We start from the raw sequence: 19149 nt of genomic DNA, 5'->3' as shown, positions 1-19149 counted from the left end.
CGCCGCCCGCCTCGATTTCCGCTGCTCCAAAGATCCAATGGGAGCTGTCCCGTCCGCGAGACCCCACCCCACCCCGCGCCAGCCAATGGGAGGAAGCGGAGGTTGAAGGCCCTCCAGGCGGGGTGGCGCGTCAAGGCCGCGATGCGGCGGCTGAGTCGGCGCGTTGGTGAAATTTCTGGAAGCGGCGGGGCGCTGTTGTTCGGGAGGGTGCCGTCTCGGAATCCGTAGCCGGAAGAGTCGGGCGGGGAAGGCAGAGCCGCGTGGGGAGCATGAACCACAAAAGCAAGAAGCGCATCCGTGAGGCGAAGCGGAGCGCGCGCCCTGAGCTCAAGGACTCCCTCGACTGGACTCGCCACAACTATTGCGAGAGCTTCCCGTTGAATCCGGCGGGCTGCAAGGTGAGCGAGAGGGCTCGGAGGAGAGTCTGAGGAAGGAGGCTGCGGCGGGGAAAGGGCGGCTGTCGAAAGCCGCAGCCGGACAGGCTCTCATAGGGGATCAGATCCCTTCCCGGGGGGCGGGTGGGTCCTGAGCGGGTCGGGTCGGCTTTCACGTCAGATTCTGTAACCTTTTCCTCCGGGATCTCAAGGCGGGTTAGGTAGAGAGCGGTCTCTTTTCTTCGGCTGATCCTACCGACAGGAATCCCGCTTGGTAGGTTGGGCGCCGAGAGAGGTGAGGGGTTTAACCCACCCCATGTCTGGGAGGGGGGTATTGTGTAGGTTCTATGGGGTTCAGGATCGACCCCGAAAGATCAATGGGGCTATTTATCCTTTATTATTGCTATGGTTATTCGTAGTGCTCTTAGTTAAAGTAGCGACCACTAAGTTATTTTCAATATAGAATGTTTGGCGGTCGAGGAACAACCCGAAGGTCCAGCGAAGGGGTCGTGGAGATGAAGAGTTTGGGGACAAGATAGGATCTCAAAAGTGAGGAGGGTCCTTAGCACGTTGGCTAAAAAACCCCTCGTCGTGTGTTGTATTTTGTATGGTTTGGGCTTCCATTAAAGTGGTAGGAAAGGAAGCGTGATCACAAAAAGGAGGGGGTCAATTTATTTTCCAAAGCACAAGAAGGCAAGACAAGAAACAATGGATGGAAACTAATCAAAGAGAGAACCTGGAATTAAGGGGAAATTTCCTAACAGTGAGGACAATTAACCAGTGGAAAAGTTTGCCAGCAGAAATTGCAGGTGCTCCATCTCTGGAGGTTTTGCAGAAGAGACTGGACACTCAGTCACTTGTATGAAATGGTATAGGTTCTTCTGCTTGAGCAAGGGGTTGGACTAGAAGACCTCCGAGATCCCTTCCAGCTCTATTCTTTTCTGATGGGTGCGTAAAGGATGCTTTGTTGAATTCAGCGGGACTTAATTACTGTGGAAACAGTTTCTGAACAAGAATTGATGTTTGTCAGAGAGAACCTACACTTGTGTATTTTTAACTTTTTAATCACCAGAATTATAGATATGAATGGGATAATAAAGGGAAAAAGAAAAGGAAATGTTCATAGCAGATAATTATTTTAAGATGTTTATGATATGCTGAGAAGACATTTTTATGTAAAATAGATTTCATACAGTAATATATGTAGGTAGAGATTAGTTTAGACAAAATATAGAAAGTGGAGAAAAGGTGAATTATAAGATCTTGTAAGAATAGCAAGGAAGTGGTTGCCTCCTAAAAGTTAAGAGGAAATCTGCATGCTGCAAATGCTTGTATCTTTTATGTTTTCCTGGAATCCAGTCCTATTCACATAGTAGGAAGCATTTTTAATTATATGTGGTGTAGTTCTTAGTAGCCGTAAATAAGATTAAGCAATAATTGGGTTGTTCACTACCAAGTTAAATTATGTCCAATTTTTAAATGGAACAGCAACTAGAACCTACCATAAGCAACAGTGTGGCATGCTACAAATAAAGTTGGTAAAATCTCATTCAAGTTGAGCTTAACTCATGGTCACTTAATGAACTTCAGCTTATTAAGTATGTATATGTTTAGACAAATTTCATGCCAGTAAGATATATCAGTATAAAATATAGAAGATGAAGGTGAGGATATGGATGTGGGTCCATTTTAGTTTCAGATATAGAGTACTTCATTCTCAACCAGGGATATTTGTTTTTGGAACTGCAGTTAAGACTGCAGTTTCCATTTTTTTCCCATCAGACCTATCTTGATTTTCCTTCAAGCTTTGTTTACTTCACAAAACTTTTTTTAAAAGGGGAGGCAGAAAGGTGATGGAATTCTTGCTATTATTAAACAGTAGAAAGTCAGAGCCTTTGTGTGTGTGTGTGTGTGTGTGTGTTGTGCATCACCCAGGGATCAATCAGTAGATTCAGTTTTATACTTTGCTCACATTTAGAACACAGACTGTTCTTCCCTCTTTCTTTTGACTGCCTCATCTCTCGTCATAAATTTAGTTTTAAATTTTTCTCTTGCAACTTTACTAGGATTGGAAATAAATATAGTAGTCCTCAATTTACAACCAGTTGTTTAGTGGCCCTTCGAAGTTACAACAGAAACCAGAAAAGCTACTGGATCCAAAGTCACAATACCCAGTCCCCTCCTCTCTCTGCAATCACATGACTACATTTTGGGCACCTAGTCCACATTTATGAGCATTTGCAGCATCATAAAGTCACATGACCGGGATTTACAATGTTTTTGCTAGAAGAAGGCATTTCCAGTTTCTGGCAAAAAACACTCCGTAGTGAACAATGGACTTATTTTATGATTGCTTCAGTAAAAAGGTCATAAAATCAGGTGCAGTCTCATGGTGATCCGCTTAACTTACAATCAAAACTTATAATCAAAATTGCAGACTTAATTGTGGTCATAAGCTGAGTATTACCTGTAATGACAAATTCATACCCTACTGGTCTTTATTTCTCTATTGCTTTCCCAGTTAAAACTTTTATCTCCTACTTTGCTAACAGACACATATTTCAAAATCTATTGCGTCTGTGAAAACCTCCATGCCATTTGATGTTTCTGAGGATAAGAGATGTGATAAGGCTCTTAAATGCTTTTAGATTAGATTGAAAAATATTCTTTGTTGTTCTCCTTCTTGTCCATTACTTGTACCTGAAGATTTTTCAGGGTGGAATTGTGTAATACTTTGCATCATGTGCACACAAGTGTAGTACCTCACTTAAGCTCTTTAAAGCAAATGAGTCTTTTCCAGATTTGTGAGGCTGCTTTGAACAGCTGCAGGTAAGTTCTGGATCATGCCTCAGTGCACTCCCATGCAAGGACTCTTTTCAAACTGAGTGCAAGGCACTACAAACACCTTTCTAGGATGTTCTTCAAATAATGGAATAGGTTTATTCTCTGCACCTTCTTCCTGATGGGCAAGAGTAAATTAAATTCCAATTTACCATCCACACAAGTTTGTTTAGAAATGTTGTACAATATTTGAAATGCATATTAAACAGCACTTTTTTGCACATTTGTCTGTCACAGGCAAAAACTAATGATCAGTTTGGTAGCTATCATTTGAAACATTTTTCATTAAGATTTTGATTATATATTTGCTTACCTGTGAGTACTTGTGAACTTAACAGCAGTTCTTTATGGGATTCTATAGTTTAACAAATTAAAAAGGCAGAATTTTTATAAGTGGCAGTACAGTAGAATGGCCTCATGTAAAAATTATCTCATAAGTTATATTACAAACACTTCTATTTCAAAATTAAAAAATAAAATGCACTTCATCTAGCAGTACCTGGATAAATTTATGCAATTTATAAGGAAAACAAAAGTTTAACATAATCTCAAAACATTTTTGTTGACTTTGTGGGTCTCATTCTGTGGGGCTAATAGAATCAGTAATGTTCTACTGTATTATATTCTTTGTTACTTCATTTTAAAGGTAATTCTTCATCCATTCTTATAGGATAATGTGGAAAGAGCAGATGCCCTCCATTTGTCAGTGGAAGAATTCATTGAAAGATACGAGAAACCTTATAAGCCTGTTGTCCTGTTAAATGCTGAGGCAGAGTGGTCAGCCCAAGAGAAGTGGACTCTGGAACGTCTGAAGCGCAAATACAGGAACCAGAAATTCAAATGTGGGGAGGACAACGACGGTTATTCTGTGAAAATGAAGATGAAATATTACATAGAATACATGGAGACTACACGAGATGATAGTCCTCTCTATATATTTGACAGCAGTTATGGGGAACATCCAAAGCGCAAAAAACTTTTGGAGGACTACAGGGTACCCAAATTCTTCACTGACGATTTGTTCAAATATGCAGGAGAGAAGAGAAGGCCACCTTACAGGTATCAACTAGCTAACCTCAAGCACCAAAAGTCTGGCTTATAGGACAGTGAATGTCCCTTGTTCTCATTTGTCCTGCTCATTCAGACCAGGCACTAAGGGTTGTTTTTGATGTACACAGTAAAACAGGATGACTTTCCAAATAGCAGCTACATTTAAGTTACAACTCATAAATCACTTAAAGCCCAGATAAAGTTAATATGTTTTTTAAAAGGTGAACTTGTGCAGTCAGTGGTCTTTTCGCTTTTCTTACCAATACTGGTCTTAGCCAATAAAGTACTCTCTGAATGGGTCGAAAGCAGTGACGTGCAGTGACGTTTATGACTGGTGAGGCTGGTGATGTCATCAAACCACGTGGTTGCTCCGATCGCAGGGGCGCAGCCCAAACGGAGAAGTTTCTTCAGCTCCAGCCTCAATCAGCGCAGCCGCGGTCCCCTTCATCTTGCCTCAGGAAGGAGGGGAATGGGACCATGTGTGCAGGGGAAGGGGATCGCGGCTCTGCTAATCTGAGGCTGTGCGCTGAGGAGCCGCCTGCACACGTAGTCCCATTCCCCTTGCAAGGATCCCAGGCTCGCCCGATGTAAAAAATGCCTAGGTACCGTGTTTCCCCGAAAATACAACCTGTCCCGCGCTCACTGACCTAGTGTTATCCTGAAAGCGCCAAGTTACAGGAGCCGGGGGTGGGGGGAGCGCTCACGTTGCTTGCCGCCTTCGGTATACCGCTAGGTTGGGGAGTGCCTGCTGCCGCTGCCCGCTGCCGCCCCGCGCCACCCGCTGCCGCCGCCCCGCGCCGCCGCCGCCCCACCCCGCCCCGCTGCCCCGCTCCGCTCCACGCATAACATCCAAACTCCAAAACTTCCAGCATCGGCCGCTCTAGGAGTGCTCTCTATGGTGGGCCGGCTGCCGGACAGAGAGTTTTCCGGACAGAGTCTTCCAGCAACCGGCCCACCATAGAGAGCACTCCTAGAGCGGCCGATGCTGAAAGTTTTGGAAGTTATGCGCGGAGCGGGGCGGCAGTGGGCGGCGGCGGCAGCGGGGCGGCGGCGGTGGCAGCGGGCGGCGCGGGGCGGCAGCGGGCGGCGGCAGCAGGCACTCCCCAACCTAGCGGTATACCGAAGGCGGCAAGCAACGTGAGCGCTCCCCCCACCCCCGGCTCCTGTAACTTGGCGCTTTCAGGATAACGCTAGGTCAGTGAGCGCGGGACAGGTTGTATTTTCGGGAAAACACGGTACCTAGGCATTTTTTGCATCGGGCGAGCCCGGGATCCTTGCAAGGGGAATGGGACCACGTGTGCAGGAGGCTCCTCAGCGCACAGCCTCAGATTAGCAGAGCCGCGATCCCCTTCCCCTGCACACGTGGTCCCATTCCCCTCCTTCCTGAGGCAAGATGAAGGGGACCGCGGCTGCGCTGATTTAGGCTGGAGCTGAGGAGCCTCCTGCACACGTCCCATTCCCCTTGCAAGGATCCTGGGCTCGCCCGATGTAAAAAATGGCGAGATCGGCACACTTGGGGCTGCTGCTGAGATGTCCAGGGAGGCTAAACCAAGCCGTGCGCCTCTCCCAGCCACTTTCACGGCTTCCTGGAGTAATTCTTTTTTATTTTCATGATGAGAGTGGTGAGGCTCCGCCTCCCCTGCCTCCACTGACTGCACGTCACTGGTTGAAAGGCAATACTGAGTACAGATTCTGGGAAATACAGTCTGAATACATGAATAGCACTGGATTGATAATAGTTGCTCTACTGTTTAAATGCATCTATTGTGCAGTTCTGGATTAGATTGTTTAGACAACAATGTCCATAGTTGGGTTCTACTATCATTGGGAAAATAAAACATTTTATTCATCTTTGCTTTTAAGATAATTGCTAGGGCATACTTTTGGATGATTGTGTTAGATTGTTGAAATGTTAAAAAAGAATGGAGGATATTTTCTATCCTTGAATTGTTCTTTTTAGTAATGATGCTTTGCATTATTTTCTTTTTTATTCTCCTACATTAAAAAAAGGCAGATTTTGAAATCCTTTCTTCATAGAGTGGAATGTTCATGGGACATTCTGAAAACCATTCCTCACTTGGCCAGGATTCACATTTTGTAAAATAAACTACATACCGTATTTTTCGGAGTATAAGATGCACCAAGATTTTGAAGAGGCAAATTAAAAAAAGATTTTGCACTCTGTAGACCTCCCAAAAACGGCCCATTTTTTGTCCAAAAAAGGTCATGCATAGCCTTTAAGAGGCTTATAGAGTGGTCCTGGGGTCTGGGGGGAGCAAAATTGAGCAAAAGACGGCCCATTTTTCACTCATTTCTGCCTTCCCCAGCCCCCAGGAGCATTGTATAAGCAGCCTAAAGGCTAATCACGACAATTTTGGTGAAAGGGGTGGGGTTTTGAGAGGCAAAAAATGCTGTTTTTCAGTGTATAAGACACACCCAGATTTTCAGCCTCTTTTTTTGAGGGAAAAAGGTGCATCTTATACGCCAAAAAATACAGTAGCTGTCTTGAAATGATGTTTTATTTTCCATTAGGAAAGGGATTACAAAAAGAATTCTATTTTTTATTCAGAAATATAGAAATAATCTTTCTGAAAACTTTTGCACTATGGAACAAAATATTTAGGTCTGCTTTAGAAAAGGAAAGGAAATCTTTATTTTGGGGGAAACGTTAACAAGAAAAATAATTATATTTTCTAATATTGCAGGTGGTTTGTGATGGGCCCACCTCGTTCAGGAACAGGCATTCACATTGACCCTCTGGGAACCAGTGCATGGAATGCTTTAGTCCATGGACATAAGCGCTGGTGTCTCTTCCCTACCAGCACTCCCAGAGAACTGATAAAAGTGACCCGTGAAGAAGGAGGCAATCAGCAAGATGAAGCCATTACTTGGTTCAGAGTAATATATCCCCGAACGCAACTTGCCACTTGGCCTTCCGAGTTCAAACCTTTGGAAATAGTACAAAAACCTGGAGAGACTGTGTTTGTGCCAGGTATGTGTATTCATTAAACTATGCTGAAGTCTATTTTATTTTACAGTAAGGATGGTCAATCTATGGTCCTTTGTGGGGGGGGGGGTGCTCCACTGCCTCCTTCATTCTTGTCATTGCATTTTGCTAATGTCAAAGCTCCAAATTAGGTATGTTTTAGAGGGGAAAAGGATAAAAATTCTAATCCTCACAGAACATAATTGGGGGGGGAACACAAGTGTAGATTTATGAACGTGTGGCATGACCCCCTCTTTCGTAGATTTACTAACCAAGGTATCCTGGAGGACTCAGCCTATACTTTTTTTGCATTTTTATATATTTTGTTACTATGTCTCTAACAAAGTCATATGATATTGTATCATAATACAGCAGAAATCAGTCTGGTGACATTTAATCTCCAAAGCCCTTCTCAAAGACCCAGGATTTCATTCACTTTTGGAAGACCATAAGCTTAGAAGCACCATTGTCTTAGGAGGCAAGCTATAGATCAGTGATGGCGAACCTATGGCACGCGTGCCACAAGTGGCACACGGAGCCATTTATCAGGGCATGCGAGGCGCTGCCCTGTCAGCTGGCCAGCGCGCATGCGCGTGCTGGCCAGCTGAGTTCACCTTTTTAAAAGCTATTTTTCGCCTTCCCCAGGCTCCAGAGGCTTTATAGGAGCCTGGGGAGGGCAAAAAGAGCCTCCCCCGCCCCCCCGGAGGCTTCAGGGACCGTCCCTGAAGCCTTCAGAATGCTTAAAACCACCCTCCAAGCAAACCGGAAGTGACTTTAAGCGTTCCGAAGGCTTCAGGGACTGTCCGAGGCTTCCCTGACGCCTTCGGAGCGCTTAAAACCACCCTCCGAGCAACCCAGAAGTCACTTCCGGTTTGCTCGGAGGGTGGTTTTAAGCGCTCCGAAGGCATCAGGGAAGCCTCCGGGCGGTCCCTGAAGCCTCCGGAGGGCCTCAGGGGGGTCGGGGGAGGCTCCTTTCGCCCTCCCCAGGCTCCTAGAAAGTCCCTGGAGCCTGAGGAGGGCGAAAAAAGCATGTAAAAATGGGGGGGGTCGCGCGTTGTGCGTGCATGCGCACTGGGGGGGTCGCGCGTTACATTATGGGTGCGGCACGCCCGCACTCGACCCCCCTGCGCTCCCACCACTTGTGGCACGCGAGCCAAAAAAGGTTCGCCATCACTGCTATAGATTAATCGCTGCTTACTGTAGACGTTAGGGTTCCTTTTCTAATTTAATTCACAAGAAGTTATTGTCTACGTCTCCTGTAGAAGAATATACTCCAATTAGATAATCTTTTTATGAAGATCCCTAAGCCTTTGAATACAGCTGCCATTCCTTAAAATCAAACATCTAGAAAATCTGCAAAGGCTTCTCTTTATATATTCAATAGTATAATGAACGTAAAGGAAACATTACACATGGATCGACGAATAAACCTAATATAAAGTGAGTTGTTCAGATAGAAAACTGAAATAGGGATGCTCTAAACAATTAGAATGTTATGGAAATTATTGTGAATGAATCCATGAATAATATCTTCTGAATGACAGACACCTTAATTAGTGCAATCAGGCTATTGACAGGCTGATCGTTCTTAAATAACTTCTTAAAATCAGTTACTTCAATGCATTAAAACAGCTACTTACTTTACTTTCTTTACTTTACTTTAATTGGATTTGTTAACCGGTCCCTCTCCCCTAGGGGACTCGGGACTTGTCCAAAGGTCATTTTAGAATGACTTTTACATAGTTGGGAAAAGTAATTTTCCTTATTCTTTCAGAGTTTTATCAAATGGAAATAAAGTCCCTATAGTCAATCTGATTAAATAATTTTATTACTAAAACATGGTGTAATCATTATGATGTTGATATGATACCAGCAAAATCCAGGCTCAAGTTCACCCTTATACATGGAAGTTCATTGAGTGATTTTGGGCAGTCGCACATTTTCAGCTTAAAATTGAATAAATAATTTGTCATGGTTTAATAATGTCTAACGTGATACATGATATTTTCAGTTCACAAGAAACTGAATGTGGATTGCAGTCATCTTCTATGTCAGCTACTTGCTTATTTTATTAATTACATTTTAAGAGTGCTTTAACAAAATAAGATAACTTTACTTGTCTTTTTTTTTTACTGTGAGCACACTGGCCCACATTAAAAATGAAATTCAGAAATTGCCTGTTCAGAAATATTCCACCTTTATTTAAACTCAAGAGTATTGCAACACTAAATCTTCACTGGCACTATCTGTTAAAGATAATTAAAAGCTAGAAAATTTAGTGATATGTGATTTTAACCAATTTCATCATACAAAATGTTGTATACCCTCTGAATATTTTAATTACTGTCTAAAAAAGTCATTTGTATATAATTTTTATCTAAACTTAAAAAAGAAGATAAATCTTATGCAAACTAATAAGAAATCAAAGAGACAAAGAAAAAATCAAAGAGACAAAAGGTGCAAGAAAAAATAGAAAAAAGATGCAAAAAGTGGCTTCCTGTATTCTTCATTTATATATATAAATTTTTTCTTTGTCTCTTTGATTTCTTATTAGTTTGCATAAGATTTATCTTCTTTTTTAAGTTTAGATAAAAATTATATATATAATTTTTGAATAAACACAAACAAACAAGACACAACAAACACCATAAAAACATCATCCATTGCAGATTATAAAAAGTGTGTCAATTGGTTACAAAAAACTTTCACGCATCCCTTCCACCGTCATCACCTATTATTCAAATCAAATTATATATTTTACATCAGATATATTTATATATAGAACTATCATCATACCTCATCCTTCATATGACTATAGTTGTTTTAACGTCCCTTTTTAACAAATATTCCAAAGTATAAAACAAAACCACATAATGGCATTCCATTATCTATTTTCAATACCATCCAACAACATTATATCTTTATAACACATTCAAAATAAAAATTATTTATGTTTGATAACAAAATTTTGCACCTCTTAATCACTGTTTACAATTTATATCCAATTTCCCTTTTATCATGTCGATACAAAAATTACATTATTATCATTATCAATCATTTATTTAAGAATAATTTGGCTAAGTTTATCTTACTTTTTCCCCTTTTTTCACCATTTAAAATTTATACCAAATTTAGCGAGGGGTGGCAGGTGGGGGGGGGAGAAACGAGGCGTGCCTCTTACCTGTTCAGCCCCGCTGCGTTCCTCACCCATTATCCAGTGAAGTCTCTTGTAAAAAAAACCTCACAAGTTGAACTCACGAGGTTTTTTTTACAAGGACAAAAGGGCAAGGAACGCAGCGGAGCTGTCAGTCTGCCGTAGCACTAGGACACCCGTCTCGCTTCTCCCCCCACTGCTACCCCTCACTAAAGAGACATCGGGGAAGGGAAGCAGCCAGGCCCGCCGTTATCATTGGGGCTTGGTGGGAGGTGTTCTTTTTGCGTGAGAGGGAATGGGGTGCGAGGTGCATTGATGGCCTGCCACCTCCCACCCCCAATGTAACAGCTGCCTGGCTTCTTCCCTTCCTCGATGTCCTTTTAGCGAGGAGGGGGGGGAGAAGTGAGACGCGCGTCCTAGTGTGGAATGGGACTGTTTTCCTCCTGCCCTTCGCCCACCTATTTCGCCCCCAGGGTTTCTCCCCCAGTCATCCACCTCTTATCATTCTCCTCTGCTGTGAGGCACCTGGCTGTTCGTCCTTCTCTTCCGTCCCCAGCCTTTCCTCACGGTCCTTTGGGAGAGATACCCTGGCCTTTTGGCCTCAAGAGACAGTTAGCCGCCAGCCAATCGGAAGAAGGGAAGGGAGAAAGAGAGAGGCACGGAGGGAGAAAGTGTTTTGTGTCGAGTTTCCAGTTCCCTGGGTCCGAGTTAGAAAATCTAATAAATCTTTGCATTCCCCCCACCCCAAAATGCTGGTGAAGATTTCTTTCTCCAGAGAGGGCCTATTTCCTCTTTTATCTTTGCACAGGCTTTAATGTATATTATTAAGAGTTCACCATTGTTCTTTGATAAGATTCCCCAACACGTGCCAACCATAGGTATACTTCACATTTTGAAAACACATTCAGGCTCCTTCAAATCCGAGGCAACTGGAAACTCGACACAAAACACTTTCTCCCTCCGTGCTTCTCTCTTTCTCCCTTCCCTTCCTCCGATTGGCTGGCAGCTAACTGTCTCTTGAGCTCAAAAGGCCAGCGTGAAGAGTATCTCTCCCAAAGGCCCGTGACGAAGGGCTGCAGACAGAAGAGAAGGACGAACAGCCAGGTGCCTCGCAGCGGAGGTGAAGTGATAAATGGATGACTGGGGGAGAAACCCTGGGGGCGAAATAGACGGGCAAAGGGCAGGAGGAGAACAATCCCATTCCACTGTAGGATGCAGGCCAGCAACGCACCTTGCACCCATTCCCTCTCACGCAAAAATAACACCTCCTACCAAGCCCCAATGATAACGGTGGGCCTGGTTGCTTCCCCTTCCCGACTTCCCTTTAGTGAGGGGTAGCAGTGGGAGGAGAAGCGAGACGCGTGTCCTAGTGCTACGGGAGACTGACAGCTCCGCTGCGTTCCTTGCCCTTTTGTCCTTCTAAAAAAAACCTCGTGAGTTCAACTTGCGAGGTTTTTTTTACCAGGGGCTTCACTGAATGAATGGGCGAGGAACGCAGCGGGGCTGAACAGGTAAGAGGCACGCCTCGCCTCTCCCCCATCCCATCCGCCACCCCTCGCTAAAGAGGCGGCGGGGAAGGGAACCAGGCAGGCTGCCTTTACCATTGGGGTGAGGTGGGTGGTGTTGGGCCGCGAGGCACGCCTCTTACCTTTTCAGGTCCGTCGTGTTCCTCGCCCTTTTGTCCAGTGAATCCCCTTGTAAAAAAACCTCATGAGTTCAACTGGCGAGGTTTTGTTTACAAGGGGCTTCAATGGGCGAAAGGGCAAGGAACACAGCGGAGCTGTCAGTGGTAGCGCTAGGACGTGCGCCTCGCTTCTCTTCCCCCCCCCCCAACCTGCCACCCGTCGCTAAAGGGCTGGCGGGGAAGGGAACCAGGAAGGCTGCCTTTACCATTGGGGTGGGGTGGGTGGTGTTTTTTTGCGCGAGAGGGAACAGGTAGGGGGTGATCACATTGCTGGCCTGCCACTTTTTTTGCGGTGGGCTCTTTGCACGGGAGGGAATGGGGCGTGAAGCACTTTGCTTGGTGTGCAGCTCTTTTTGATCTGGAAGCTGTACCGATAGGTGGTACAGTGGTAATGGCGGGGACCAGTTGCGCATGTGCTTAAATAGTTGGGAACGGGCTTATTTTCAGGGGAGGGCTTATTATGGCGCATGCTCTGAAAAGCCCGATTGGGCTTATTAGAAGGGCGTGTCTTATTTTCGGGGAAACACGGTATGCTGATAACTTCAGCTTGTGTCTACTCGAATTTTACATAAAAAGGAGTACAAATTTGTCAGCTTTTGCAAAAAAGGATCCCCTCCCCCCATCCCTTCCATTCTCTGCCCAATTCTCCATTCTCTACAATATATGGAAAACTAAAAGGAGAACTTGTGTTGGAAATTTAAGACAGAATTAGTTACTATTGATGATCAGACCTTTGGGATATATTACAAAGAAAACATGTAAAACAAACAAGCTATTTATTGATTGTAAAGTTACAGTTAAAACAATGATTTACATATTTTCTTCTGTTGATGATCATAATCTTCTACAGTGTTGCATTTGTAGGTGGCTGGTGGCATGTTGTTCTCAATCTTGACACGACTATTGCTGTCACTCAGAATTTTGCCAGCTGTACAAACTTCCCTGTGGTGTGGCACAAGACAGTAAGGGGAAGACCGAAGTTATCTAGAAAATGGTACAGGTGAGAGCCGTCAATATTATTTCAATGATTTCCCAGGTGCGGGTTGGATAAGCCAGCTGTTGCTTCCTAGAGCAATGCAGACACCTGGAATAATGCTTAATGTAATATGTGAAATGTAAATCTAATTAAGTTTTTTGCATTTTGGAAAGACTTTCTGGACAGTCTGGCTTGTAATAGCAACATGGTCCATGGAGTCCAGAAGAAGAATTAGGCTTCTGGATTTCAAGATTCATTAAGGTGACTCAACTATATATTTAAAAGTTATAGTTTTAAGGCTGAGAATGTTTGATCACTCAGTTATTAAACACAAAAGTAATATTAAAGTGATTACTGATTAAAGTTATTTTAATGTTTACATTAAATAAATACAATTAAAGATGAAGCTTCCTAACTTTACTGTGGATGTAAAATGCATCCCAACTGGCTCCAGGATTTCTAAACTTTTGCAGAGGAATAGTCTTTTGTATCCTACCAAGCATTGCTGGATCAAACCAAAGGTTAGGTATTAGAGTCCCATAACAATGTGTCACCTGGTCTTTGGGAAACCAACGGATTCAGTAGGTCCATGCAGGCAATAGCCCTCTCTTGTTATATTTTTGGTAAGCAGTTTCATACTTTTAAGAAAAATATTAATCGTCTGTTCTGTTGTAGGATTAATTTGGGTCATGTTTTAAGAACAGAGTATTTGTACATTCCACTACTCATTTCACTTAGCTACCTAAGATACATAATATTTTATAGCTGTAGTAGTTTGATATTCCATAGATTGTGTGCAAATGCAAATTCCCGTGTGGGTGGGTTTAATGCCAGTTAAACACTTAGGGAAAACCTTTAAAAATGAAGTGAAATGAGGACGATAGGAAGGAAAAACTGATTTCACCAGTGAAATATTTTGCTTCTTAAATTAATAAAATGGGCAGTAAAAGCTGGATTTTGAGAGAACAGAATAATCTGCCGTCCATTACGGAGCCCCCACTGGGAAGACGCCTTGGCAAAGTCACAAGCAAAACTTCCCTGAGGTGGATAATAATCTTGCAAAGCAAACATTTTTGAGACAACCGTTTCTTTTTTTCTTTAGTAACAAATATGTTATGACCCAGTTTATTAGCTTTTACCAAGTCACTATTTTTTAATGTATTGCTTGAGGAGGAGAGCAGGGCATATTCTTGTTATATTTTGTTATGCTGTAAAATGCTGAGTGGTCTATGGAATAAAGTAGGGTATGTTGTACTTTTCCATCTCTTTAAAACATAATGCTTTTATCCTCTTTATTTATACACCCCAAGGGTCCTCAAGCAGGAACACCCTGAACTAGCTGTACTAGCTGATTCTGTTGACTTACAAGAATCAACGGGCATTGCTTCAGACAGTTCTAGTGATTCATCCAGTTCTTCCAGCTCCAGTTCTTCAGATTCTGATTCAGAGGTAAGGACTGGGCTGCTGCGGATTACATCTGCATTGGAACTAAACAACACCTGCTACTTAACCCAAGCTGTAGCTATACGTAAAGACAAAAAAAATCAAAACTGTCTATAAAAAAGGGGAGGTAAGATTCTCAACCAAAATCATTGACATGATTAATTGAAAAAGAAATCCTGAGAAGGATCTGTCCCGCGTGGTACTGGAGACGGTACCTTGAAAGAGCTATGTTCTCCATTTCATACAAAGTTGCAAACTCTGCTCCTGCCCATTATACCAATTAACATATTCGGAAGAAACATTTTAGAGGCAAACTGTGTGTGTGTGAATAGCATTCATACTTCTGTTATGACCTCCTCCAAATAGGATATTTCATTCCCCCCACCCCCAATAGTAAACCATTAATAGACCACAAAAGAGTGATTGAGTATTAAGCTTAATGTTGAGGAAAGAGAGGCTTACAGTATGTTGGTGAGCCTTTCTTCCATTTTGGCTTCTTCTACTTGGGAATTTAATTGAGGCAGCTGGTCTTCAATTGGTACCGGTTAAGGCCAGCTCTGTCTGTAAGAAGACATCTACAACTTGGTTATGGACAGGCATAATGTAAATTATGTTTTATCTCTTACTGCATTGCTGGTTATCATCCAACAACCCTTTTCTGGATGTCCAGCTCCCTTTTGGGTAAAGGCCATTCTGCCACTTCTTGTGTGTAGTTTGCATGCACTTTGTAGCATAGTTGCCTCAAATTCCCTTTAATCTGGACCATCTTGGCAAGTTACCTGGGTTTCTTTTCATCCTATTACTTCCAACAAAGTGAATAGAGTTCTAAATGAACCATTGTGAGCTAGATCCTTGCCTATCCTGGCTCTTTGTGTAGTTGGGGAGGGTGGGTAATTCTGTGGACCTGGGAAAAATACCTCTTTGTAGGCAGGTTTTATGCCAGTAGCCTATAAGGAGGCATTAATCATCTCCTCCTTAGGAGGTCTTCTCTGGATAATTATAATCTGGCCTCCAACCTTTTTGTGACAAAATGTGTTGAGACACTTGTTTGGGATCAACTACAGAGCAATGTAGAAGAAGTGGGTTATCTGGACTTGGTATCAGGGTTCATACCCTGGCAATGGATAGAGTTGGCATTGGTTGCTTTGTGGATGAATTACATCAGTACCTGGACATGGATAGTTTGCTAATTCTGGTTGCTAATTCTGGTGCCTTTCAACAGCCTTCTGTTCAAGTGTTCTTCTAGATCAGTGATGGTGAACCTATGGCATGCGTGCCACAGGTGGCACGCGGAGCCATTTGTCAGGGCACACGAGGCGCTGAGTTCACCTTTTTAAAAGCCATTTTTCACCCTCCCCAGGCTCCAGAGGCTTTATGGGAGCCTGGGGAGGGCGAAAAGAGCCTCCTCTCCCCCCCCCCCCCGGAGGCCCCCCAGAGGCTTCAGGGACCGTCGGAGGCTTCCCTGAAGCCTTCGGAACGCTTAAAACGACCCTCCGAGCAAACCAGAAGTCACGTCCGGTTTGCTTGGAGGGTCTTTTTAAGCGTTCCGAAGGCTTCAGGGACCATCCGGAGGCTTCCCTGACGCCTTCAGAGTGCTTAAAACGACCCTCCGAGCAAACCAGAAGTCACGTCCGGTTTGCTCGGAGGGTCGTTTTAAGTGTTCCGAAGGCTTCAGGGAAGCCTCTGACGGTCCCTGAAGCCTCCGGGGGGCCTCCGGGGGGGCGGGGGAAGCTCTTTTCGCCCTCCCCAGGCTCCTATCAAGCCTCTGGAGCCTGGGGACGGTGAAAAAAGCATGTAAAAATGAGGGGGGGGTCGCGCGTTGTGCGTGCATGCGCACTGAGGAGGTCGCGCATTGCATTATGGGTGCGGCACGCCCGCACACGACCCCCCTGCGCTCCCCCCACTTGTGGCACACGAGCCAAAAAAGATTCCCCATCGCTGTTCTAGATGGAGTATGGGGATTGGAGGCACTGTTTTGTAGTAGTTCTGCTGCTTCCTTTGTAATTCAAATTGATGGTAGTTGCAAGGGAGAGAATAGCACATAACTCCAGGTCAGAGACACTCTAGAAGTCCTACCACAGCCTGGAGTTTTGTGTGATTTTGGATGGAAGAGAACAGGCTCAAACTAAACCTTAGTTATACATCAAGGTTTTTCTACAATCCCTGTTTTGTTTCTGGATGGGGTTAAAGCATATAAGTAGTCCTTGCTTAACGTTCATTTGTTCAGCAACCATTCAAAGTTACAGTGGTGCTGAACAAAGAAACTACTAGTCCTTAAAATTCTGGCCATTGCAATGCCACCCATAACCTCCTTTTGGCTGCCTGCCAACTTAACTACCACCACCTGGCTCTGCTCATCACCGTACCATGTGCCACTGCTGTACCAGCTAGGGCCTTCTTTTGTTCAAGAGCCTTTCATAGAACTTCTGCTCATGTAGAGGAGTGGCGTGCAGTGTGGTAGGCAGGGCTTGTGACAGTAGGGTAGAGGGGCAGCCAAATGGACAGAGATGAGGGGGAGGTAGTTTAAGTGGAGGTAATCTCTAACCTTTTTCCAAGAATGGCTTGGATTCGGTGAATCCTCACTTAATGACTATGGGATTCATTGAATAACCACAGCTGGGATTGCCAAAACTGCCATTACTAAGTGGAAGAGTCTCATGACACTTTATTTAATGACGGTTGCTAATCCCAATTATGGACTGTTAAGTGAGGACTAGTTGTACTGGATGTTGTTCCTCAAATGTCGTGGCTTCTTTTTCTGATGAAGCCTTATAAAAATGGCAGTTTTGAAATTATTTATTTAACTTATTATTCCGTGTTTAGTGCGATTCTAGCTCTGAAACCGAAGGAATGGTGCATCGAAGAAAAAAGCGGAGAACATGCAGCATGATGGGAAATGGTGATACTACCTCTCACGATGACTGTGTGAGCAAAGAGCGTAGCTCCTCCAGGTATTAAATCAAAATACTCACTCTTACCAGCCAGTGATAAAAGTTAGTGAGATCTATAGCTGTGAACTAAACTAGATTGCAGTCAGAGAATAATCAGGAATATCTACAAAGAATAAAGCTTATCCCATTATATGTAACCAGATATCCCATTTCTAATGCTCTAAACTAGTTTTTTTCTATTTATCAAAAGTCCTGAGGAGGACTTTTCTTAATTCATTAATTCTAAGTCTTTTGTCAAACTATTCTCTTCATGTAAACAGTATGCGCACAATTGAAAATGCTGTTGTTGAGGTATTGGATCAAATGTTATACTTGTAAAATACTTTAAAATGCTACAATTAGTAATGGAGGAATAAGAATTTAGTGTGCAATTATATAATGGAATGTCTTATATAGTTAATTCCCTGTAGTGCTGTTGCCATAAATACCTCCAGGGTAACTATATTCTATCAAAGATTATTATTTATATTAGATCTTCCTTTTTAAAATTATGTATGTTGATATGACTGGGAGATTATGGTTGGGCTACTAAGTGAACTAAAAGCAGCTGACAAGGTCATATAAGAAAGTAGCACCGTCTTTTTTAGATTATTCATTATAAATCAAATAGAAATAGAAATCAAATAAATAAAATTTATTTATTTAGCTTTTGCTTAAGAGAAAATCCTGAATGTATACAGATCTTATATTTCTGTGGCAAGGGATGCGATGGTTCAGTGGCTAAGACGCTGAGCTTGTTGATCAGAAAGATAGGCAGTTCAGCTGTTCGAATCCCTAGCGCCACATAACCGAGTGAGCTCCCATTACTTGTCCCAGCTTCTGCCAACCTAGCAGTTTGAAAGCACGTAAAGAAATGCAAGTAGAAAAATAGGGACCACTTTGGTGGGCTCTGTGCGCCTTTGCCGTTAGTCATGTTGGCCACATGACCACCGAGACGTCTTCGGATAGCGCTGGCTCTTCGGCTCAGAAACGGAGATGAGCACTGCCTCCAGAGCCGGAAACAACTAGCACGCATGTGCTGGGGAACTTTTACCTTTAGCTATATTTCTCTGGACAAAATCTCAGGGTAAATAGCTCATCCCTTTTAATTTTTTGTATCTAAATTCTCACCAAATATTGAATGATTAAAGGCTCTTTCTCTAGTTCCTTCTGATTTCATTTGTTGTCACAGTGAAAGAGATTCCTTTGATGTTGAAGAAAATAGGATTACTTACAAGAAATCTAAGATGCATAGTTTTCCAAGGAAATACTGTATTGTCACTTGCATGTTACAAGACACTTGCCATTACAGTTATTTATATATTTTTTATTTTGACAGAATTAGGGAATCTTGTGGAAGTCGTGCTCATCCATGAAAGATAACAAGACCTTCTGCAGATAGTTGCAACCAGCCAGATGTCTTCTGTTCCTCCCACCAGCTGTACTCTTGAAGCTTTTTGAAGACTTTCCCACTCCATTTTTATTTTAAAATCTAAACTTTTAACTTCTATTCCCTGTTACCAAAGTCTGACGTCTTGCTAACTAAAGGAGAACACTCAAGATTTCTATGTGTTCAAACTTTTTTTCCATATTCTACCAGACAACGGTAATAAACGGAAGGCAGTGTTGATGTCTATAAAGTCATCCTATAGTTTCCAACACTATACAGTCAACAAAGGAAATGGCAAATTTCTACTAACAAAACTGTCTT

At 43.2% G+C, this 19149-nt stretch overlaps 1 protein-coding gene across 1 annotated transcript; it reads left to right on the top strand.

The window, feature by feature from the left end:
• The first annotated feature begins 128 nt into the window (after positions 1-128).
• Positions 129-19149, top strand: JMJD6 (jumonji domain containing 6, arginine demethylase and lysine hydroxylase). The gene is made up of 7 exons (XM_081940584.1): positions 129-398; positions 3886-4274; positions 6971-7257; positions 12954-13089; positions 14376-14514; positions 17332-17459; positions 18778-19149. The coding sequence occupies exons 1-7, from the start codon at positions 270-272 to the stop codon at positions 18812-18814; spliced, it is 1245 nt and encodes a 414-aa protein (XP_081796710.1). The 5' UTR covers positions 129-269; the 3' UTR covers positions 18815-19149.

Source organism: Natrix helvetica (genome assembly GCF_964273705.1).
Source record: "Natrix helvetica genome assembly, chromosome: 1".
In the NCBI taxonomy this organism is placed as follows: domain Eukaryota; kingdom Metazoa; phylum Chordata; class Lepidosauria; order Squamata; family Natricidae; genus Natrix; species Natrix helvetica.
Note: the sequence above shows the minus strand (reverse complement) of the source record. Positions and strands in the feature narration are given on the sequence as shown.